The sequence below is a fragment of the Nyctereutes procyonoides genome, unplaced genomic scaffold (assembly GCF_905146905.1).
Source record: "Nyctereutes procyonoides isolate TBG_1078 unplaced genomic scaffold, NYPRO_anot_genome, whole genome shotgun sequence".
Classification (NCBI taxonomy): Eukaryota; Metazoa; Chordata; class Mammalia; order Carnivora; family Canidae; genus Nyctereutes; species Nyctereutes procyonoides.
The window spans coordinates 16,511,252-16,536,805 of NW_026575052.1; the positions used below are offsets into that span (position 1 = coordinate 16,511,252).

At 46.8% G+C, this 25,554-nt stretch overlaps 1 protein-coding gene across 1 annotated transcript; it reads left to right on the forward strand.

Moving 5' to 3' along the window:
- Positions 1-3,676: 3,676 nt before the first annotated feature.
- TMEM39B (transmembrane protein 39B) lies at positions 3,677-25,425 on the forward strand. The gene is given in 10 exon segments (XM_055332073.1): positions 3,677-3,779; positions 5,441-5,567; positions 6,082-6,104; positions 6,107-6,300; positions 7,117-7,200; positions 7,523-7,677; positions 14,871-15,207; positions 16,138-16,325; positions 21,137-21,257; positions 22,740-25,425. Coding segments are annotated over 10 exon segments (1,476 nt in total). The 5' UTR covers positions 3,677-3,775; the 3' UTR covers positions 22,983-25,425.
- Positions 25,426-25,554: the final 129 nt, after the last annotated feature.

The following is a 25,554-nucleotide window of genomic DNA, read 5'->3' on the forward strand; positions in this document are numbered from 1 at the left end:
TCCCACATTGGGCTCCCTGCATGGAGCCTGCTTCTCCCTCTGCCTGTATCTCTGCCTCTCTCTCTCATGAATAAATAAATAAATAAAATCTTAAAAAAAAAAAGATTCTCTATCCCTCTGCCCCACCCCTCTCCTGCTAAAATAAGTAAATAAATCTTAAAACAACAACAACAAAAAACACCAAAATCCTCCATAAAGGGTTCAGGTGTGGCTGGATCCAGGGGTTCAAATGATGCTATCAAGACAGTGTCTACCAATTTTTTACTTTTCTATATTTCTTTTATTATCTAAGTTATACCCCCCTAAAAAGTGTCAACATAGCCTCCACAAGCTCCAAGTTTATATCCTGCTTGCTTAACCATCCCAGAGGGGAGGAAATTATTTCCTAATTGTTCCAGCAAAGGTCCTAGGATTGTATTGCATCTCATTTGGCCTGACTGATATCACTACCCCCCCACTCCCCACCCCCAAACAGTTATTGTAGCATGGAGTGGCAGGGTTGGAATGCTTTGATTCACCAGGCCAGGGTTATCTGCCCACACTGCAACTGCAGAGTAAGGCAGCCCCACATGGACTCAGAGAGAGGAACGAAGGGTAGTTCCCCAAGGGAAAATCAAAGTGTTCTAACCAGAAGGAGGAATGGATGTTGGGCAGACAAAATCAACAGTCAGCCTGTTCAAGATGGGCAAGAGCCACAGATAATGGGTTACGTGCATAGCTGTCCATTTGAGTGGCCTTACGCTCTTACACGGGGTCACTGGGTTGTATGAATGCCCTCAAATCAATTAAGCAAACATTTCCTGAGTATTTGCCATGTACAAGGTCCAGCACCCTTCTACATAATGGATGGACAGCAAGACATGCCGTTGTCACCAGCACCACTAAGACAATTACCAGACCCAAGCTACTGCTTCCTCCCATAAGAGCATAACAGGCAAACTCTTATTCCTCTCTTAGAAACCAGCTCTGATGTCATCTTTCATGAAGGCTTCTCTTGATCACCTCCCTGTCAGAGTTAATCACCTTCCATCCACCTCTGGACTTGGTACATACTGGTATTGTTATCACACTGTGCCATAATTTATTGAATCTCTTGTCTCTCCCAAAATGAGTGGCACCCTGGTATCCATAGTGCCTGCACTATGATGACACTAAAATTTTTTTGTTGAACTGAGTTAAAACAAGTTCCCAGGAATAGTCCAGCTTCAGTCCTTTATGGACTATTCCTGAAACCACTTGGCATTCCTTCCCATTCGCTTTCCTTTTAAGAGCCAGTTTGCCACTACCTGAATTTAACTCAACTAATACATATTTGTTTTTTTTTCTTTGATTTTTTTATTTATTTATGATAGTCACAGAGAGAGAAAGAGAGAGAGGCAGAGACATAGGCAGAGAGAGAAGCAGGCTCCATGCACCGGGAGCCCGATGTGGGATTCGATCCCGGGTCTCCAGGATCGCACCCTGGGCCAAAGGCAGGCGCCAAACCGCTGCGCCACCCAGGGATCCCAACTAATACATATTTGAATGCCTATTCATATGCCAGGTAGTGTTGGGCTTTGGCAATTCAGAAGTTAACAGGATATATTTCAAATTTAGTACTCTAAAGAGGTCAGAACCAGCTCTTCTACCAGAATTTTTTTTTAAGATTTTTATTTATTTATTCATGAGAGACACATACAGAGAGAGGCACAGATATAGGCAGAGGGAGAGGCAGGCTCCTTGCAGGAAGCCCAAAATGGAACTCGATCCCAGTACTCCAGGATCACGCCCTGAGTTGAAGACAGATGCACTTAAGGGCTGAGCCAACCAGGTGTCCCTTCCAGAATTTCTTTAGCTGGAAAAAGGAATCTTAGCCCTGGTCTCTTCTCTACTTTGTGAGCTGGTCATTCTCCCTCTCTGCACATCTTTTCTCTCAGAAGAGAAAGCCTGACATGGTGTAAAATCTAAAATTTAATAGGTGTATACGTGTTAAACACGTTTCCATTTGCCAAGGCTAAAAACCTTGGAGTAATACTTGATCTTCTCTTTCTTCCTTACACCTATCCAATCTGTCCACAAATCCAGTCTTTTACCCTCAAATCCAGAATCTAACACATCTCCCTCACTCAATCTGTTACAATCCATCAATATCTCTTGTTTGAATCATTGCCATATCCTCTGTCTGGTCTCCCTGCTTCCACCCTTGCAGCCCTGCAGTCTACTCTTACACAGCAGCCAGAGTGATTCTTTAAAAATATAAGTTCAAACCCCCCAATAGCTCCCCATCTCATTCAGAGTAAGGAGGAGCCCTATATGGTCCATCCCTTCTTATGTCCCACTCTCATGTCTATTTCAGCCAAGCCACACTGGTCTCCTTGCTGTTTCTTAACCACATTAGCTATGTTCATACCTGATGGCCCTTCCACTGGTTTTTCCCTCTGCCTGGGGTACCCCTTTTCTCTGGATAACCAAATGACTGACTCAGTCATTTCCTTCAAGTGTTTGGCCATAAATTAACCTTCTCAGTGAAGCATTCTCTGACTGTCCCAATTAAAATGGCACTCTCCCATCCCCCTTTCCTGTCTAACTCCACAATTATTCCCTTCTAACATACTACCGAATTTACTAATTTTATGTCCATCTCCTCTCACTTAACTGTAAGCTCTGTGAATATATACTAATTAAGTATCTACTAATTCATTCGATTAATTGAATATTGATGTCTGTTATGTGCCAAGCACTGGGCTAAGCCATGGAGCTACCAGGTGATTAAAACAGCTGATAGGGGAAGCCTGGGCGGCTCAGCGGTTGAGCGTCTGCCTTTGGCTCAGGACGTGATCCCAGATCCTGGGATCGAGTCCCACATAGAGCTCCCTGCATGGAGCCTGCTTCTCTCTCTACCTGTGTCTCTGTCTCTCTCTCTGTTTCTCATGAATAAATAAATAAAATCTTAAAAAAAAAAAACCACAGCTGATAGGTTTTGTGAGGGAGGAAGTCCTAACAATTGGTGGTAGTAGGTCATTTATTGAGTGCTTCCTCTGTGTTAAGTACTTGCCATGTATCCTAATAATAATGATGGCTAACATTTGTTAAAACAGACCTTCTACGTGAGTTATCTCATTCATTCCTCACCAACACCTATAAGGTGAATATTACCCGCCTCCTTGTAAAGAGCAAAAAACAAGATTGCGAGGCTCAGAGAGAGCAGAAGCAGGATCTGAACTAAGGTGGTGGCAAGAGAAAGATTTAGGACTTAGGGTGGGCAAAACTAGGTGAAATCCTGGTTGTGGGGGGGTCGAGGGAAAGAGGAGGAAAAACTCCCAGGTTTTGACTAGGGTGGACCAAAGAAAAATAAGGCTGAAGACAAAGACCAAAGCCTGCGTTGAGTTTGAGGCGCCTGTGGGCCACTCAAGGATACGGTCCATCTCGGGCAGGAGCCCCGAATTGGTTCCGGCCTCCTCCCTCGGGCCTGAAGACAGGCTGGGAGAAGAAATGCACGAGAAGAGCAGGAGGTGACTTCCCTCCCTCGGGGTCTCGGAGCAGCAGCTGCAGGAAGGGCGTAGGGGACCGCGAGACAAAGAGCGCGCACGCACCGCCTTAGTCCGCGCGGCCCCTTTAAGAAGCGCGCCCCCAGCTTCCAGCCCGCCTTGTATGCAAATTTGGCGGCCAGGCGGGAGCGCGCGGCTGCTACCCGGGGACTGGGCTGCGGCGGTTAGTCCTCTCCCGGCCGCCGTCGCCTCCGACATATTGCCCGCAGGAGCTGCGGCGGCGGAGCGGAGAGCGCCGGGGGGAGGAGATGGGTGAGAGGAGCGGGTCCGGCTCGGCCGGGGAACAAGCGGGCGTGGGGGTCGGGATGGCCAAGATGCTGACTGCTCCCCCACGCGGACGGGATCCCAGCGAGGGAAGGGGGAGGGGATGCGGGGCGCAGAGGGACCCCGCCCCCTCCGGTCGCTTCGCGGGGTGGGGCCTCGCTCGCGGGGGCGGGGCATTGGCGCAGGGGCGGGGCCTCTAAAACGGAGAGGGCCTGTTGGGGCTTGGGCTCGGTGGAGGATCCTCGCCCGGGCCAGAGTGGGGACGGGGCTAGGCGGGCGCCGGGGCGTTGGTGCTCGGGCGGAGCCCCGGGGCTGTTGGAGCTTGGCCGGGGGCGGACTTTCTGGGCTGTAGGGTCTTTGCGCTGGGGGCGTTGGGGCGGGAAGGAGACCTTGCGGACCTAGGGAGCCCATTCTGGATAAGGGCTTCTAGGCAAAGAGAGCCTTTATTGGCTTGTGGGCGGGTTTTCTTGGCTGACAAGTGTGTAGGCGGGGCTTCTGGGCCCAGGGGCTTTATGTGGGTGTAAGAGCTTCTAAAGAAAGGAGTTAAGTGTGGGCAGAGTTGTGGGCTGAGGGTGCACATGTGGGATGTTTAAGCCAGGTATAATACTATAGGAACAGGGCTTTTGGGGTGGGGGCTGGTGGGGTGCAGAGCTCCTTGACAAGTACTTTTTTGGAGACGTGTGGGAAAAGCTTCTGAGCTGAGAAGCTAGGGCCAGGGGTGTGTGTGGGTGGGGTGTGTTGTGTGTAGACTGTGCAGCAGCGATTTGAATAAGGCTGTAACTTTGATTAGGACTGGGTGGTGCTTTGGAGCTTCGTACAGGACCTTTGTGCAGGATGGTGCCTGGGAGCTTGGGGTGGACTGCTAAGCCTAGAGAAATAGGTTTTGGGTCCACCACCACAGCATTCTCCCAGAGCCCACATCTTTGACTCTATGTTCAGACCCTGCTCCTGACCATGAGACACAAGGATACTTGTTTAAGCTGGATCTCGGACTCTTGAGGAAAAGGCTTTAAGGGTGCCCAGAATCATAAGACTTGTAGGATCTGAACAGAGCAGTGTTATACCAGACCTAACAGCTCAAGCCTCAGACCCAAACTACCTGTGACACGTTGTAAACTCAGTTTCCTAACCTGTGGAAAACTTACTTTGCTGGTTTCATTAATTCATCAACATGTAGTTCATGGCACTTTATACCGGGCACTGTGGTGGGGGTGAGGGATACAACAGTGACAAAAATGTAATGACCTCACTGACCTTCCATTCTAGTGAGAAAGACAATAAATATGTTAATAAATGAATAAGAAATTCCAAGGGTGAATTCTTTGTGAAGAAAAAAATAGAAATGAGAATTAAGGAGGCAGATACTTTAAAAACGGCAGTCAGAGAGGGGCTTTGCAGATAGGATACAGCAAGTACAAGAGGTAACAGTTTGGTTTGCTTAAGGAGAGAAAGGATAGTATGGTTGAAGCATGGAGGCCAGGCAGAGAATAGTAGGAGATGAGGCTGAAGAGGTAGACAGGGGCCGGATCAGAGGTCTCTGCAATTGAATCATACAATGAGACACCCAGTAACTAGTAGCCAGTATCATTGCTATTATCCTTGATATACGCCTTCTGGCTTGAGGATCTACCTTATGTTGAGTCCCACAGGAGGACGAAGAGGTCCCAACAGGACATCTTACTGTCGAAATCCACTGTGTGAGCCAGGATCCTCAGGGGGCTCTGGTGGGGGCCATACTTCCAGTGCATCGGTCACCAGTGTCCGTTCCCGCACCAGGTAAAACACCTCTGTCTTTTTCCCCTTGCTGTGGGCTCACAGGGACAATACGAACAAAGCTCTTCTTTACTAGGCTTGGACTTTAGGATATGACACCCCAGATGGCAGATGGGGGTTTGAGTATAGCAAGCAGCAAAAAAGCTCAGGTGGTGCTCACTTGGGTAGATGCGGCAGGACATAGTATAATAAGCCCAAAGGCCTGGATTCCAGTATACGGTCCTGCTCCTGATTTTCTCATGACTTGAACAAGTTGTTTCCTCTCTTTGGGCCTCCTTTTCCTCATCTGTGAAATGGATCTAATATTTTTTTCCTTCCTGGGACATGTTGGAAGGCCTAAATAAGATTAGGGATAGGAAAGTCTTCGCTGGCTCCTTTGTCTGACAGGCAGGATCAGGAAACTCAATCCTTGCCATGAGCTGCCTTTCTGATCCAGCCCCGCCATCCTGTGTCCTGGAAGCCCATCTTGGTGGGGTTCTCTGGTCAGCTCCTAATGTTTTTCCCTCTCACTTCCCAGGAGCAGTTCTGGGACGGGCCTTTCCAGCCCCCACTGGCCACCCAGACGGTTGTGCCCCTTCAGCACTGCAAGATCCCTGAACTGCCAGTCCAGGCCAGCATTCTGTTTGAGTTGCAGCTCTTCTTCTGCCAGCTAATAGCCCTCTTCGTGCACTACATCAACATCTACAAGACAGTGTGGTGGTATCCACCCTCCCACCCACCCTCCCACACCTCCCTGGTAGGTGCCCAGCTAGGACCAGCTGTGTGCGTGTGTGTGTGTGTGTGTGTGTGTGTGTGTGTGTGTGTGCGCGCTCCAGTGCTCATGACATTTGGTTTCAGTTTAGCGTAGCTTACCAAGCGCCCTGTACACTTGGCCTCATGCTGGGCATGGAGAGCGTAGAAGGAATGGGAAGCGAATGATTCCTGAACGCTCACCCCTCATTGCTCAGTACCATTTTAGGCATTTTAAAGGTAGCAGAGAGAAACCGGACAGATTTTGCCTAAAGGAGCACAGAGTCTTAAGTCCTGTGCGGGATAAGAGCCACAGGCATACATGAGTATTTCAGGAGTGGAAAGATCTCCATGCAGAAAAAGAGGTTCAGGGACAGGGTCATGGGTGATCAGAGCAAGAGGGCTCACACACCACTCTCTTATCTCCAGGGACTGTCCCACTTCCCTCCTCTGGGTCCTGTTCTGCTCCTCTAGGTAATTTCCTGGCCTGACTCAGGTGGAGGCCTGTGAAGGTCAGAGAGTGGGGACAGTCCTTATGGAAAGGACTGGGCAGGGCAGCCCCGGTGGCACAGCGGTTTAGCGCCGCCTGCGGCCTGGGGTGTGATCCTGGAGACCCTGGATTGAGTCCCACGTCGGGCTTCCTGCATGGAGCCTGCTTCTCCCTCTGCCTGTGTCTCTGCCTCTCTCTCGCTCTCTCTGAATGAATAAATAAATAAATCTTTAAAAAAAAAAGGAAAGGACTGGGCAGGGGGAGGTGGGTATGAAAAACACCCATCTATGGGCAGGGGGCCCATGTGACCCCCTGGCCTCTGCCCCCTGACAGAATTTCCACCTGATCGACTTCAACTTGCTGATGGTGACCACCATCGTTCTGGGCCGCCGCTTCATTGGGTCCATCGTGAAGGAGGTGACTGGGTCCTAGAGGCTGGCCGGGGACTTTGGGACTCCCCTTTCCCCCGGGGGGTACCAAGGAAACATGCCAAACCCTTCAAGCCTCAGGCATTTCCTTGGGGCTCCCTTTGAACTTGGTTGAAGAATGCTACATCATCCCATCACTCTTTGGTGTTTGCTGGGCATTGAGGAAAAAGATTCACTTTGCCAGATTCTGCCCAGGCTGCTGTCCCCACGTTTCCCTGGGTGGGATCGCAGGCCATGCTGGGCGGGACTTGGGCACAACCCCCGTGGCCTCCATCCAAGGCCCCAGCCCGTCCTATCTCGCCCTGACCCAGGCTTCTCAGAGGGGGAAGGTCTCCCTCTTACGCTCGGTCCTGCTGTTCCTCACCCGCTTCACCGTTCTCACGGCAACAGGCTGGAGTCTGTGCCGCTCCCTCATCCACCTCTTCAGGACCTACTCCTTCCTGAACCTCCTGTTCCTCTGCTATCCGTGAGTACCCCTCACTTCACCCTTCACCGCGTAGCACCCGGCTCCTGACATCTGCCCTGAGCGTGGCTGGGTCAGCAGGCCCGCATACCTGGAAGACTCTCCCACTGTCTGACCTAGCCTCCTGAGAATAAGGTGATTAGCTTTCTCCCGCAGGAGCAGAAACTGAGAGAACAGGCATCATTTACTCTAGTTGCCACCCAGGGGGAGGTCAGAACGGGACTCACATCTGTGTGTGTAGGCCAAAGGAACATTCCTGAGGAGGATGCATGGGCTTTGTCTCCCTCTCCCTTCCTTTTTCTCTCCAGTTCTTTCTTTTTTTTTTTTCCTGTCTTTTTTTGTATCTTAGTGTTTATGTAATCTCTCAGTGCCTCCCCCAGCTCTGTGCATGCAAGCACCGGCGTGTGTGCCTGTTTCTGTGTGGGTGTCTGTGCATGAAACGTGTGTGTCTGCATGCATGTGTGTGTGCGTGTATCTGCACATACGTGTGTGTATGTCAGTCTTGGTGTCTGTTTGCTCAGTCACTCCATCTCCAGAGCCTAGATTGTTGAGGATGGGAAGGTAGTGTCTGGGAGGAGCCCAGGACTGCCCCCTTCTGGCCTTGAACTGGGGAGAACTTTGGCAAGCCATCCACTCTGGCTGTGCCTAGGGTAGGTTCCTGGCTGCCCGGGCATTTACAGTCATTGCCCAATCCCTGGCCTTTCTTTCTGGTTCATGAACATCCTCAGGCTGGGCCAGTTCTCTGGCCTGAGAAGCTTCAGAGCCGGATACTCATTCCTCTCTACCCTGCATGATGAAAAGGGCACTGTCATGGGAGGAGCCCCATCGCACCTGTTTCACTTATAACTAGTTTTTAATTATAAGAGTGAGACATGTGTCATATAAAAGCATTAAACTTTACAGAAGCTTTTAATGTAGGAAAGTCCTCTAATATCAGTGTTCCAGAAAACCATTATTTGCAACATATCCTTCTAGACTTTTTTCTGTTCAAGCATATGCATGTACTTTTTTTTTTGTTAGAAAAAAGGAATTAATCCATGCATGATGTTGCACAATTTACTACATTTTTCACATAATCATATAACTTGGGTATAACATAGAGGTTGGCCTCATTTTTTTAATGATCTCATCCCGTTGTATAGGCTTTTCACAGTTGTCGTATTTGTCTTCTATTGGTGAACTTTTGAGGTGTTCCTAGCTTTTTCCTATTGGAGACAATGAAGTAAGGAACCTTCTTTTGCGTACATCTTTGCCTGCTTGTCTAATAGTCCTGTATAACAGATTCCCAGAAACCGAATTACTGTGCTGAAAGGTGCAGTCCATTTATATTTCTGATATTAACAAACGGCCCTCTAGGGGTTAGTTGGTTACAGCTGTCAACAGTCACCTTAATTTTTTTACTTTGTAGTTATTATTCAGTGAATCCATTCTCCTCAAACACAAGTATCACCCAGTATTCATATTTTGCTTTATTTTTTTATTTCACTTATAAATTTTTATTAACATAGGGAAGGCATATCACAGCAAATCAATCCAGGAGTGCAGAAAGCTTATGATGAAAAGCAGCCTCCAACCCCACTTTTCAGTTTTTTAACCCACTTCTCCAAAGTTACCCCATAATTCTAGCATCCTTGTATCTTTATTCTTTTTAAAAACGTAGGATTGATTTTATAGTGGGATAATAGTTTACGGAGTTAAAATTCAAAATGTATAAATATGTGTAAAATGTATATATTCAAAATGTGTAAAGAATATAGAATGAAAAAGTCTCCTTGGCTCCTGTCTATCAGCTGCCCAGTTTCCCTTTCAAGAGGCAACCACCAATACTTCTGATTTCTTATATATCCTGGAAATGTTTTATGCATGTACAAGCATACCATATACCCATATATGCACACATATACACTGATTCCCTTCAATTTCAGATGAAGATTTACTTAGTTCACCCTTCCATCCATACTATTCCCAGTACTTTGTAACTGTTATTGCTCTATTGATTATCTTTTCCAATAATATCTGTATGCCTGTATTTTTTAATTTCATCAACAATAGTATCTTAATTCCTTTTCTGTAGACAGTAATCTTAGGAACTCTACTCGTCCATTTTTCCTCCCCTCTTCCACCTCTCACTTCCTGGCAGGTATTCTCTTATGTTTTTAAGCATGACATACACATTATCCTCTATAACCACATTCAAGTCTTCCATTCTTTGTCTAAGGTTAATTCTAAACACTAAAAAGCAGTAAGTAGTATGAAAATATTATTCACTTCAGGGCCAAGTAGTATGCATAGATGATATTCCTTCTCTATAGTTACTGAGTTATAATCTTAGGCCTCTTAAAAAAAGAAAGTTCCTTGTGTCAAGGTCAAATGGTTTCTCTTTTCTTACATTCCATCAATTGCTTAAAATCATGATACATTTTAGTTTGCTTCATATTTAGATTGTAACTTTCTTATACAGCCTTTTTTATTTTCTTGGAGTTCTAATTGCCTTTCTTTTTTCTTGTTGACAAAAGAATGATGGGCCTTCAACATATCCTCAAGTTTATCCAGCCTCTCAATCATGCTACCTGTTGCCTGGAGTCCATTTTTCCCCCTAAAGACATCCCTCCTGGAGCCTTCCATCCTCCTGCTCCAGTCTGGAGTGGTTGTTCTTTAGGCCTGCTGTACAGCTCTCAGCCTGGGACTTCCCTTCGCTGCCCTCCTGGGTTGGATCCACTGTTTCCTGGATCCCATGTCTTCCTCTTTCTTGGTTTTCTCCCTTATTATGCTGGAGTGCATTATCAGGTAATTTCCTTAACGATGGGTATGTGGGAGGTTTATACATTCTAAGGCCTTGCATGTCTAAAAATGCCTTTATTCTACCCTCATACTTGATTGATGATTCAGCTAAATGTAGATTTCTAAGTTCAAATTCATATTCTCTCAGAAGTTTGAAGATATTACTCTATTGTCTCTGGCATCCAGTGTTTCTAATGAGAAGTCTGATGCCAGTGTGATCCCAGTTACTTTGTAGATGACTTGTTTTTTCCTTTGAAAGTTTTTAGAAATACCCTGTTAATCTTTTGATTTGAAATTTCACAAGGTGGTATCTGGTGTGGCACTTTTGTCATTCATCTTATCAGTACTCTAGGACTCTTTCAACCTGAGATGTGGGTATTTGTTCAGAACAGGAAATTTTTCTATTATTTCTTTGATAATCTCTTCCTTCCATTTTTTTCTATTCTCTATGGGACTTCTGTTCATCAGGTGGTAGACCTCATAGATTGATCATCTGTTTCTCTTATATTTTCTCTCATATTTTTCATCTCTCTCCCTTTCTCTCATCTTTCTTTTTCTCTCCCTCTACTCCCTCCCTCCATCCTGCCTTCTCTATCCTACTCCTCTCTCTTTTTACTTTGCCTTTAGAGAGATTTCCTCAACTTTATCTTTTAGCTTTTTACTGAGTTTTTCAGCATCATATTTTCATTTCTAAGGCCTCTTGTTTTCTGATTGTTCTTTTCTCATAGCATTCTGTTCTTGTTTTAAAAATCTCTTCTGTTCCCTGAATTTTGTCTTTCTACTAGAGTCAGTTTTTTGTTTCATGCTGCTAGTTTTATAAGCATAGTTTTTTTTTTTTTAAGATTTTACTTATTTATTCGAGAGAGAGAGAGAGAGAGAGAGAGAGAGAGAGAGAGGCGGAGACACAGGCAAAGGGAGAAGCAGGCTCCATCCAGGGAGCCTGATGTGGGACTTGATCCAGATCCCAGGACTCCAGGATCACACCCTGGGCCGAAGGCAGGCGCTAAACCACTGAGCCACCCAGGGATCCCCTAAGCATAGTTAGTTTCTTTGGTTGTCTCTTTACACTTACAAATGAAGGACTGAATAGGTTGAACCACATTTCGTCTCCCTCTGCCATTGTATATGTGAGTGGGAGTTTTGATCAGGAATTCTAAGTACATAAGTAGGACACACTGACTGGCAGACTTTGCTTTAGGATGAGGGAGTATGGTGCTAGTTGTCGGGTTGTGGGCTCCAATAGGCCAGAAGCCAGAGTGAGGGGGTTACTCTAGGGTGCCCCCATTAGAGACCACAATTCTCCCTAGACAGTTTGTTCAAATTTTTTTACAGAAGAATCCTTCAGAGTTGCATGAGGTAAGAGAATGAGGGGACTGACTCTTACAAATAAATACAGATCTTTGCTTAATCCCATTTGTTCAGTCCTGCTGCTTGCTTCTACCCTTTATCAGCTATGCCTACTTCAAGCCAGAGTCTTACTTGGGTCACTGGGCAGATAAGCTCCTACCCCCAGGGCAGCCCTCTCATAGCATATTCTAGACCTATACACTCTAGACCTACATCCAGTTTAGTAGCTTCTAACCACTTGTTGTACTGAACATTTGAAAGAGGCTAGTTTGAAATGTGTTATAATCTGAAATAAACTTCAGATTCTGAAGACTTACAACAAAAAAAGAAAGTAGGTTATGCCCGGATAGCTCAGTCCATTAAGTATCCGGTTCTCGGTTTTGGCTCAGGTCATGATCTCAGGGTTGTGAGATTGAGCCCTGCATCGGTTCTGCACTTAGTGTGGAGTCTGCTTGAGATTCTCTGCCTGTTCCTCTCCCCTTTCTCCTTGCAGGCACTTCTGTGTACTCTAGCTCTCTCTCTCTCTCTCTCTCTCTCTCTCTCTAAAATAAATAAGTAAAATCTTAAAATAAGTAAAAATCTCATTTGTAAATGTTGATTATATGTTGAAATGATAATGTTTTGCATATATTGGGTTGAGTATTAAAATTAGCTTCATATTTTTTTCTAATGTGGCTATTAGAAATTTTCAAAGTATGTATGTGATTCTCATTATATTTGTGTTGAACAACGCTGCTCTAGATGATGGCTTCCTTCCTCATCTGTCAACATGTTTCCATCTGCTTTCTAAATTTGTTAAAATCACTTGTGAACTGATAATCCCACTCCCATTCTTTTTGCTGATAGGAATTTCTTTTCTATTTTTATACTGTCACGTCTTAAGTGGAGAAAAGGAGAGGGAATCTGCCATCTTACATGTGAGGTTGCTTCTAACTTGTGACCTGCGGAGCAGTCACTTGCTGTTACCAAATAATTTAATTATATTTGCAGTCCTTCTTAGAGGCAAAACCAGGGAGATTCTTAAATACTTGGACTTAAGTTTGGGTCTGAATCCCTTGTATGTTCCTGTAGGTTCCCCCCTCCTTCATTCCCACAAGGTGTCCTGAAGAGTGTTTTGGGAATCCCATTTCAGTCTTCTTTTCTGTCCCATACAATCACTGATCTCTCTTTTCTAAACAAAATTTTATGGATCTTCTCCTTTGGATCAAGCACCGTGCTGGGCATTGTTGGAAGGTTTAAAGAGAGTATTTATGAACACTAGGAGTAACGCCTGACTAAGTGTAGAAAATCAATACAAGCTATGTAACTTAGGGCAAATTAGGGAAACTGAGGTTCATATACATTAAATAACTTGCTCTAAATTACAATGCGAGTAACTAGCAGAGCTGAGATTTTAACCCTGGCCTATTCAACCAAAGGCTATGCTCCTGACCACAGTTCTCTAAGTTCTCTTACTTAACCTTACCCCAGGGAGAGCAGTAGCATCCCTGTTTTATAGACCAGAAAGCAAAACCCAAAAAGGCCAACTGCTTGCCCAAGAACACTCATGTATCCCTTCTTGGAACAGAAAAAAGGAAGAAAAAAATTACTACTGATAAGAAAATGCAGCATTTTCATTGGCCTTAACTCCTGGGGGCAGCCCAGGGACCCTTGTGGGGCTATGTCTGAGGTCCTGGGGAAAAGGATGAGCCCCAAGCTAAAAAAAGGAAAGCCTGTAAATAGCACCTATTACAATGTTCCATGTACTGAGCTATTGTTTCCCATTTATTTACTTATTTGTTTTTTTATTTATTATTTTACTTAAAGTAATCTTTATGCCCCAGTGTGGGGGGCTTGAGCTCACAACTGCCAGATCAAGAATCATATGCCCCACCAACTGAGCCAGCCAGGTGCCCTGGCTCTTAACTACTTTTTAAAATTATCTACTTTCCCTACTTATCTACTTTCCTGGGCTTTGGGTCCATCTAATTTTCTCTTCAAAAGATACCAGCCAATAAATAAAAAAAAAAAAAAAAAAAGGGATCCCTGGGTGGCGCAGCGGTTTGGCGCCTGCCTTTGGCCCAGGGCGCAATCCTGGAGACCCGGGATCGAATCCCACATCGGGCTCCCGGTGCATGGAGCCTGCTTCTCCCTCTGCCTGTGTCTCTGCCTCTCTCTCTCTCTCTCTCTGACTATCATAAAAAAAAAAAAAAAAAAAAAAGATACCAGCCAAAAAAGAAGATAGCAGCGATGCACCCTTTGACTAATTAGCTACAGCCCTAAGGATACTGCACAAGGAAAGGGATTAGTACTTTTCAAGGGCCCATTTCAGTGCCTGGCACATAATAGGCACATAGTAAATACTGTTCCTGAACCACCTTCCTCCACAAGCTGATGAGCTGACTCTCAAGTATGCAGCTGTAACAACTTAGACCTCTCTTGTGGTACTGCATACATTTTTTTTTTTAAGTAAGTTCTGTGCTCAGTGTGGGGTTTAAATTTATGACCCCCACAATCAAGAGCCACATACTTCTCCGACTGAGCCAGTCAGGCACCCCTTGTACATTTTTAGCTAATTAATCACTCATAGTATTTGTTTAGTATGTATCTTGGTCTTTGGTACCAGATGGTTTTGGGCTTGAATCTCAGCTGTATTGCTTCCTTACTTAGGGTAACCTTTGGGAATCCACTTCACACTCAACCTTTAGCTGAGCCACAGCTTCTTTGGAGGGATACAAAATAGTACTGAGTGCATAGTGTTCTTAGGAGAAGCAAAAGAAGACAACTTGTGTGCCCAATGAATGTGGGCTGTTAGGATCACTGTTAGCAATAGACCACGAGGCAGGGCCTCATCTCCTGCTTCCTACTCTATTCCCCGATGCTCGGTACAACGCTTGGCCTGCACCCAATAACACCTATGTTGAATGTCTGATCAGAGAATGGCTGAATAGAAAGATGGGGGTAAATTCTACCCCTCTGAGTAGCCAGGAAAGCTAAGGCCCAGGGAGGAAAGAAGATTCCCTCCGTGGGTAAGGGTTGGGATTGTGGCCCATGGGCAGGCTTCCCCTCACCACTGTATTCCCCAGCAGGTTTGGGATGTACATTCCGTTCCTGCAGCTGAACTGTGACCTCCGCAAGACCAACCTCTTCAGCCACATGGCCTCCATGGGGCCCCGGGAGGCCGTCAGTGGCCTGGCACGGAGCCGGGACTATCTGCTGACACTGAGGGAGACGTGGAAGCAGCACACACGGCAGCTGTACGGCCCAGATGCCATGCCCACCCATGCTTGCTGCCTGTCCCCCAGTCTCATCCGCAGTGAGGTGGAGTTCCTCAAGATGGACTTCAACTGGCGCATGAAGGAAGTGCTGGTCAGCTCCATGCTGAGTGCCTATTATGTGGCCTTTGTGCCTGTCTGGTTCGTGAAGGTGCGTAGCTAAACCCAGAGAGGGGAGGGACCTGTTTGGGGCCTTACTCTGCTGCCTGCCCCCCAGGAGCCCTCCTGCTTGCATAAATAAGTGGACCCTTTTGATCAGATTGCTATCTGTTCTCTGGAGGGTTAGAGTAACTACTGCCTCCATTGTAGAGTGGAGAGAACAAGGCTGTTCTCCAAGTGACCTGCACCACCTGTCACCCAGCCAATGAGGGGGACATGACACTGTTGTTCATAGTACTTGATAACAAAACAGTGATGTATTTCACTATGACTATTGTGGCCCAGGCATGTCACAGTATCCAGCTTTATCATTCAGTAGGAAAGCCAGGATTCATCCAGACCTGAGTGATTCCAAAAGCCTGTGCTTTCTCCCTAGCAGTATGGTCGCCTAGGAAGGTCCCTCCCCAGCTGACAGTAGGCTTGAAACATTTCTCCAGGGATGGACTGCCCTGAGTGATTTGAGGCTGAGACGACTTACTGTTTCTTGACCACCTACAGTGTTCTAGAGCTTTCATGAATGTGATAATCCTCCTAACACCTCTCAGAGATGATTGGTAACTATTACCATTTAAAAGAAGAGAAAGCTAGAGCATGGAGAAATGAAATGACTTGCCCAGCATCACATAGTTCATAAGCAGCAGAGCCAAGATTGGTACTCATGTCTGTTGGATCCCAAAGCCTGTGCTCTGGCTCAGAGAAGTAAGCAGTGGGAGCAATTTTTCTGTAAGAAGAGTTTGTAGGACTGAGTAGTGGCCACAGGGTCTAAGCTTAAGTCTTCTTTGGTGTTTGATCCTTGGTCTCAGGCCTCCCCCCTCCTCCCAGAAGGCTGTCATGGTTTCTGAGGCAGGTAGAATCTGGTAAGGGGGAGGGAGGGAGGCCATTATGGACATTCCTGGCCTTATCCATCTCTTACTGCTCCCAGAACACACATTACTATGACAAGCGCTGGTCCTGTGAGCTCTTCCTGCTGGTGTCCATCAGCACATCAGTGATCCTCATGCAGCACCTGCTGCCCGCCAGCTACTGCGACCTACTGCACAAGGCCGCTGCACACCTGGGCTGCTGGCAGAAGGTGGACCCAGCGCTGTGCTCCAATGTGCTGCAGCACCCGTGAGTCGCCCTCCCCTCCCCTGCCCAGTCTACCCCCTTATGGTCAGTGCCTGTGGAGTCACTGGTCTCCTCCCTCACCAACTCATTCGTTCAGTTGGCAGATAGTTGTTGAGCACATCTCATATGCTAGGCCTTGAGGCCAGAGTAGGGTATGGCAGGGCCCAAGGCAAACGTGTCCTCTGTGCTTAGGTAACTTGCAGTGTGCTGGAGGTGGGAGGAGGCCAGGCAGTAAATTCATAGACCCATTGACTTTTTCATTCACTGACCATTATTTATTCACCTCATTGACCAATATGCTCTTGCATTCATCCTCCGCTTCTCTGCTTCTGTCACCTGCTCACTCATTGTTCAAGCATTAGGTCATCTCCTTTCTGGCAGACATTTACCTTCCCAGAGCTGTAACTGACCTGGTGCTATGTATTGGACAGAAGAGCTTGGATTTTGACCTACAGGCAGAAGGGTGCTATGGAGGGTTTTAAACAGTGGAGGAACCCATTCCAAGGTGCCTTAGAAATATCAGTCTGGTCAGAGGATATGGTGCCATATCAGCCGATGGTGAGCCCTGGCCAGGGAAGCAGAGCCACAGAGAGGGAATGACTGAGATGTAGTCCTTGAGGATGTTGGTGTGGTGGAGGTGATAGCCATGTACACAAATGGTTATAGGATGATGGAGAGAAAGAAGCCCGGCTGCAGGACAGCATTGCAGAGACAGAAACATCTGCTCAGGAGCCCTGAGGTGCTAGGTCGACCTCCCCTCAGCCTGGCTCATCCTTCATAGTACCTACCTTACGGTACATTTCATCCAGGTTACCCTCACTTTCCATTAGACCGAAAGCTCCTTAAGGCTGGGCCCACCTGAATCAAATCCAAGCCTTGGGCCCAGCACAAGGTGTGGCAGAGAAGAGGTCCCTAGGACAGGTTTTAGAGGTAGATCCACCAAGAAGCAGAGATGCCAAGGGAGGCTACAGAGGCACCTGGCTGGCTCAGTAGAGCATGTGTCTTGATCTTGGAATTGTGAGTTCAAGCCTCACAACTTGAGCATAGAGATTACTTTTTTTTAAAGACATTTTATTTATTTATTCATGAGACACACACACACACACACACACAAAGAGAGAGAGAGAGAGAGAGAGGTGAAGAGACATAGGCAGAGGGAGAAGCAGGCTCCATGCAGGGAGCCCCATGCAGGACTCCATCCTGGGTCTCCAGTATCATGCCCTGGGCTGAAGGTGGCGCTAAACCGCTGAGCCACTGGGGCTGCCCTAGAGATTACTTTTAATAAAAAATAAATAATGCAGGGGAGTAGCATGGAACATTGTAGTAGGTGCTGTTTTGTTTTGTTTTTTAAGATTTTATTTATTTATTCATTAGAGAGAGAGGCAGAGACATAGGCAGAGAAGCAAGCTCCCTCCCACATGGAGCCCGATGTGGGACTCAATCCTGGGATCACACCCTGAGCCAAAGGCAGACGCTCAACCTCCTGAGCCACCCAGGCATCCCATAATAGGTGTTGTTTACAGGCTTTCCTTTTTTTTTAGCTTGGGGCTTATCCATTTCCTCAGACACAGCCCCCCAAGGGTCCCTGGGTTGCCCCCAGGACTTAGGGCGAATGAGAATGCTATATTTTCTTATCAATGGTCATTTTTTTTCTTCCTCTTTTCTGATGTTCCAAGAAGGGATACATGAGTGTTCTTGGGCAAGCAGTTGGCCTTTTTGGGTTTTTGCTTTCTGGTCTATAAAACGGGGATGCTACTGTTCTCTCTGGGGTAAGGCTAAGTAAGAGAACTTAGAGAACTGTGGTCAGGACCATAACCTTTGGAGTCAAATAGCCCTCTGTGCTAGTCAGGGTTCTTCTCAGGCTCTGTCCAAATGGTTCAGGAAAGGGGATGGACATTGCTAAATGAGCCAGAAGAGGGCCTAGCTTAGCCTTGGCCTCTGTGGGGGAAGGAGGAATAGAAAGATAAAATAAAGCTGAACATGAGGAGAAACCTGTGCCTTGCTCACAATGGTCCTGGTCTGTAGAGAAGACCCAGACCCCTTCACATGGCTTCCCAGCTGCTGAACTGGGTCCTGCCAGCCTTTTCTGCATCCTCTTTTACCCTGCCTTCCCCATTCATACTGTGCTCTAGCCAGACCAGACCGCTTCAGATCCTCAGATTCTTTTTTTTTTTTTCCAAAGATTTTATTTATTTATTCATGAGAGACACAGAGAGAGGCAGAGAGACACAGGCAGAAGGAGAAGCAGGCTCCATGCAAAGAGCCCAATGTGGGACTTGATTCCAGAACTGCAGAATCATGCCCTGAGCCGAAGGCAGACGCTCAATCACTGAGCCACCAAGGCATCCCAGATTCTCAGATTCTTTGTATATGTTTGTATTATGCCTAAGCCACATGATGCTTGTTTTGCCTGGACTACCATTTCCAACTTTCTTTCTTGATTAATTCCTATGCATCCTTTAGTAGTTTGCTTCCTCTAGCAATACTTTCTTCACCACCCACAATGAGTTCAGGGCCCCCTCCCCTGTGCTCTCACAATCCTGTAATATCGTGATTATTGCACCTAACACTTCCTACTCTGTTTGCTTAGTCGCTTGCCTATTTTCCCAGGACTAAAGCTCCTGGAGGTCAGGATCCTTGCCTGTTAAACACTTGGCCATCTCTTAGCAGAATGCCTGGCTTATAATAGGTCCACAGAAAATTTTGGTGTTTTGTGTTTCATGTTTTTTTAAGGTAAAATTTATATATGGTGAAATGTGCAATCTTTTTTAAATTTAAATTCAATTTAATGAACATGTATAATTAGTTTCAGAGATAAAATTTAGTGATTCATCAGTTGTGTTTAACACCCAGTGCTCATTCCATCAAGTGCCCTCCTTAATACCCATCACCCTGTTACTCTAGCCTCTGCCTACCTCCCCCCCCCCAGCAACCCTCAATTTGTTTCTGTAGTTAAGTCTGAAATGCACAAATCTTTTTTTTTTTTAAGATTTTTGTTTATTTGAGAGAGAAAGAACATGAGCTGGGAGAGGGGCAGAGGGAGAGGGAGAAGCAGACTCCCCACTAAGCAGGGATCCCAGTGCAGGGCTTGATCTTGGGACTCCAGGATCATGACCTGAGCTGAAGGCAGACAACCAACTGACAGCCACCCAGGCACTCTGAAATGCACAAATCTTAAAGTGTACAGTTCTTTGAGTTTTGATAGTCCTGTACACCCATGTATAGGTAGAACAAGATGTAGAACATTTACAACTTCTCAGAAAATTTCCTCTTGGCTCTTCCCAGTGACCACCTTCCACCCACCACCACCACCTAGACAACCATTTTTCTACTTTCTTCTACTTCTTCTGTTCTACAACTTAACATAAATGAAATCTTGGTTCTGCTGCTTTTTCATTCAGTATATTGCCTATGAGATTCATCCACATTGTTAGGTATAACATGATAACTGGTTTTTAAATTTTTTTAAAAAGATGTATTGGGACGCCTGGGTGGCTCAGCAGTTAAGCGCCTGTCTTCAGCCCAGGGCATGATCCTGGAGTCCTGGGATCAAGTCCCACATTGGGCTCCCTGCATGGAGCCTGCTTCTCCGTCTGCCTGTGTCTCTGCCTCTCTCTGCGTCTCTCTGTGTCTCTCAGGAATAAATACAAATCTTAAAAAAAAATTTTTTTATTTACATGGTTGAGAGAGAGAGAGAGTGCACATGTGAGCAGGGGAGGGGCAGGGGAGAGAATATCCAAGCAGACTCCCACCAAGAGCGGAGCTTGATGCTTCTCTCATGAGCCATGAGATTAGGACCTGACCTGAAACTAGGAGTCAGATGCTCAACTGACTGAGCCACCTAGGTGCCCTGATAACTGGTTTTTAAATGAATGAATCCACAGGGTAGGAACCTGAGTTAGGGTTTTTCGTGGACAGCAATTCTCTGTCCTCTGGCCCAGGACCCTTGGAGTCCCTGGGAAATCTGACAGAACACTGGAAGAATCAGAAGATTCCACCATCCCACCTTCATGTGCTCTCTAAGGCCCCTCTGTGCCAGGCCTTGTGCCATGCTCCAAGGACAGAGTTGAAATGGACACCGTCCCCTCCCTCAAAGGCTCCCAGACTAGTGAGGGATACAGGAAAATAAGTAATGAAACATTGAGGAGAGTGGACCAGTAGCAGGAAATCCAGGGAGGTGCTGAAGGATGCTGAACTCTAGGGAGTTGGAGAAAGGCTTTCTGGAGGATCCTGAGTTTAGAAAGAACTTGCCAGAAGGATGGGATCAGGAAGGGCAGTCCAGTTGAAGGGAGTGACTTATGCAGAGACATGAAACAGTAAACTGTGCTGGAGGAACTAGAAGCAGCTCTGAATGGCTTGATCACAAACTGTGCAGTAGGAGGGAGTTGGAAAACCGAGCAGAGCCTCAGAGGCCATGGCGAATCCTTAGGGACTTGACTCCAAGGGCACTGAAAATACTTCCAAGGGTTTTGAGTGGAGAATAGGCTCAGCTTGGTGTTTTCCCAAGACCTCTCAGGTAGCTGTCTGGTGGACTAATTGGAGGCGCTAGGTGGGACTAGAGGGAAAGGGTTTTCTTGACAGTCCCTCAGATGTGAATCTCAACCCTAGACCTTCTGACTCCCAGTGCAGTGGATTTCTCATGATTCTTACCCCATTTTTACAGAGGAGGCAACTGAGACCAAAAAAGGAAAGTCACTGTGTCTAAATAATAGAAATGGGAGTAGGGCCCTGGTGGTCACACCAGGCCCAGTCTTCTGGTACCCCTTTTTGGGGGCGAGCTGGGCATAAGGGGCACTGTTGGGCTGTGCCTCCAGGTGGACGGAGGAATGCATGTGGCCACAGGGCGTGCTGGTGAAGCACAGCAAGAACGTCTACAAAGCAGTGGGCCACTACAACGTGGCCATCCCCTCTGACGTCTCCCACTTCCGCTTCCACGTGAGTCTCCTCCCCAGGGAAGAAGGGGCGAGGGCTGCTCTCAAGGCGGGAGGATCTGGGGGCAGGGGATAATGTCCTAGCAACAGAAAGCCATTTTCAGCATTTCTCAAATCCAAAGGAAACTCCACCTGTGCAGCACAGGACAGCCGTCCATATGGTGACTTCATAACGGCAGCTTACTTGGTAGCAGATCTTTGAAAACATCAGGTGGAGGCAGGAAAACTGATAAAATAAAAGAGAGGTTCTCAGGGGCAAAAATCGTAACTGTTCTCATTCAGTGTGGTGTGCCAGGCACAATGGTAAGCACCTGCCATACACCCTCCATCCAACTATTGCTGGATGTGTGTGAGAGGAGTACCAGGGCTATCCTCATTTTCTGAGGCTGAAATTGACTTAGAATCTGACTTGTTCAAGGGTGCTTTGCTAGGAAACTTGGGGTCTCATAGTAAGGACTCATGGCCTCAGCATAGTGTAAAGAACTCAAAATCACTGAGGCTAGTGGTCTCCATTTTATTTACTTATTTTGTTATCAAAATCCTTTTTTTCCAACACTTTAGTCATAGACTAAAGTCTGGTATATAGGATTTCATGGCACCATTCTATTTAAAAGGGTTGGAACTCCCTTTACTTCCCACTCACCACTGCTGTAGGCCCCTAAAAGGCTGCCTCAGAACCTGGGGTTCCAAGGAACACAGTTTCAGAAATCATTGATCTTGGTGCCCTCTTTACATTAGAGAAATCTGGGCCCCAGACAGGAAAGGGACTTGCCCAGGGTTCTGCAGACTGTCAGATGCAGAGCTGAGACTGGCGGGCTGGTTTCTTGGACTCCCATCTCCTGTCACATCTCTTCTTATCCTGTAAGCAGCTCTTGAGGTTTAGGTACCTTGGCCCCTGCAGAATCAAGATTCCCTAAGCGTTGATCACTCTTTCAAACTGATCAAAACATTTTTCTTGAGTTCCTGCACTCTCCCTTGCTTTGAAAACACCAGGTCAGAGTGAGGTGTCGCCACATGCCCTGGAAGTTTCTGGCCTAAGTCAGGGTGCTCCCCATGAAGAAGTGGGTGACTCAGGCTGTAGAGTCTGTAATAACTTTGCACACCTGTGTCGTAAGATTCTAATTTGTTCAGGCCTGACTGTACCCAGAAGGATCACATATAACAAGGTGTTGATTGTAGACCAGAAAAAATTTGAGTGAGCAAGCAAGATCTCTCAAGAAAAGCTTCCTGGGGGAGGTAGAAGTTCAGCAAGATCTTAAACAACTGCTGTGGGAAGCAGTAGTCTTGACAGAACGACCACAAGCAAAAGCAGAGAGGTGGCAAAGTCCACACCCAACCCTACAGTCTTCCTCCCCGCCCACGTCTGCATGGGGCCCCATGAGCTTGTCCCCTTCACTGCCACCCTCCCCCCCCCCTCAGAAGCCCCTTCCAAGAGGCAGGTTATTAGAACATACTTTCCCATCCCTGCCTTCCTTTTCCTGGGCAGTTCTTTTTCAGCAAACCGCTGCGGATCCTCAACATCCTTCTGCTGCTGGAGGGTGCTGTCATTGTCTACCAGCTATACTCCTTAATGTCTTCTGAAAAGTGGCACCAGACGATCTCACTGGCGCTCATCCTCTTCAGCAACTACTATGCCTTCTTCAAGCTGCTGCGGGACCGCTTGGTATTGGGCAAGGCCTACTCCTATTCAGCCAGCCCCCAGAGGGATCTGGACCACCGGTTCTCCTAAGCCCCAGGGTGACCCCAGGGACAGCATCCAGGCTTCAGCCAGGGGTTCTCTGGGAAGGGGCTGTTGGGGAGGGTTGGGTGAGGGGCAGAAAAACCCACAAAAAGAGACAAAAAAAATTTACCAGAGCTTTGTATTTTTGTTACATACTGTTTGTTTCTTTGATAATTGATGTGATTATGAGGGGGGGGAAAAGTCCTATTTTTATACTCCCATTAAGTCTGTGTGTCATTTGTTTCTTTCCCTTCTTGCCTCTGGGGCCTCTGTGGGTCCTGCCTTCTCCATTGGAGAAGAGTTGAGGCACCAGAGGTTGTGGAAACAGTGGTAGCTTCTGACGGCTGAATACTGTATATGGGACATTATTCTTATGTGTATTATAGGCCTTGTCTCAATCCAACCTTTATGACAACCCTAGGAGGTAGGTGCTGTCACTCCAATCTTATAGTTGAAGAATGAGCACAGAGAACTATAGTGACTTGCCTAAAGTATCACAGAAGCCAAAAAACACCACTATCCTAGGAGAATGTGATGTCCTGCTGCTCTCAGCATGCAGTCACTGAGGCCCTGCTGTGTGTCAGGTGCTGTGGTAGACAGGATGCCAAGACAGAAACAAAAAAAGTCTTACTACACTGAGATGGGTATAACAGTTGCAAGATACAGAGTACCACAGGAGAGAATACTCTCTGGACTTTTTGGAGGATGGGATAGTTTGAGTTGTCAGCCACTTCCTAGGTGGACAAAATGGGGGAAGGGCACTTCAAGGACACATAGAATAGCCCCGAGATTTGGAACATCCTGGTGTATTTTGGAAGGGGAAGCAGAATGTTTTCTAGAGCAGGGAGGATAAGAAACATGGAGCAGGGGTGGGGTGGGTCTGCAGAGAGGTGATGGATTAGGGAGGACCAATGGTTCTGGGCAGGGGAGGGTGTGTAAGCAAGGTCAACTACTAGAGTGGAAACAAAGATGCTTAGAGAGCTACCTGGCTCCTACAGGACAGGCTGGAGGGCTCAGGCTGGGAGAAAAGGACAGTCCTAGCCAGTCTACTCTGCTTTCCTTCCTTGAGCCCTTGTTAGCCACAGGATATGCAGATAAGACTGTGGTGGCGTATGGGAGACAGACACTACAACAAAAGTTTTTGGTGTCTCTGTTGAGGGAGGCATCATGCTAGGCATGGAACAGATACAAAGATGAGGAAGATGTCCCTTCCTTAGACAACCAGGAGAGAGAGGCATACCTTGTGAGCAAATTAGGGTGCTAAGTGCTGAGGAAAATACATGTCCAGGGCACTGGGAACAGAGAGGACAGAGAGACCCAGACTGGAAAGACAGGGTTTTTCAAGAAAGGGAGGGTTAAATTGGATCATTTTATTTTATTTATTCATGAGAGGGGCAAAGGGAGAAGCAGGCTCCATGCAGGAAGCCCGATGCGGGACTTGATCCCCAGACCCGGGATCACACCCTGAGCCAAAGGCAGATGCTCAACCACGGAGCCACCCAGGTGTCCCTGAGTTGGTTCTTGAAAGTGAACTTGTTCACCCTTTGGTCAAGGGGGAAAGGGAGGGCATTGCATTTCAAGCAGAGGAAACAGCACATACAATGGCACAAAAGATAGCATACTTGGGAAAGGGGGTTCCCCAAATATGGATGGAGCCTGGGTTGCCTAGTGGGGAGACCAAGAAGTGAATAAGGACCAGCCTGTGTGACAGATTGAAATGTTTGGACAGTACCTAATGACAGAAGATGCTAAGCAGAAGAACAACTTGACCATGTCTCTGCTTTATTGAGACAGTGGGTGCAAGTGGGAAAGCCTGGAGCTGGGAGACCAGTGAGAAGCAGGCAAAATCAGCCAGGAGAAAACACAGAGATTCAGCCTTGAGCAGTGGCAGTAGGAAGAGAAAGATAATGCTCCCTGTCCTGGCCTGACCCTGAGTTCCAGAGTTGACTTTTTGAGTTGTTTTCCTTATCCGGTCAAGCACAAACTAAAGAAGGCAATTTGTTGCAACAGAACCTGGAAACCCAGGTCTCTCATCCTGCTGCCAAAAGACAGTTCCCTGTAGGACTGGTGACTTGAAGACATAGCCTTCTGTTTGTTGAGATGGGGGACAGGACTGGCCTGTCATGGAGGAAGGGAGGTCTGATGTATACCAGCCATAAATTCCATGAATCAAAAGGCACATGAACACTTAGTCTCAATTTCCTTATCTCTAAAAAGGGAGATCATCCTCGCTTATTAGAAATCACAGGCTTGGGATCCCTGGGTGGCGCAGCGGTTTGGTGCCTGCCTTTGGCCCAGGGCGCGATCCTGGAGACCCAGGATCGAATCCCACATCGGGCTCCCGGTGCATGGAGCCTGCTTCTCCCTCTGCCTGTGTCTCTGCCTCTCTCTCTCTCTCTCTCTCTCTCTCTCTCTCTCTCTCTCTCTCGATCTGTGACTATCATAAATAAAAATTAAAAAAAATATATATATATAAAAAAAAGAAATCACAGGCTTATTTATTTGTTCCTTTTTTACTAAATTATCTATGGAGCATATAGCATGTGCAGATCCTTAGGTTGTCATATCACCTAAGATATGG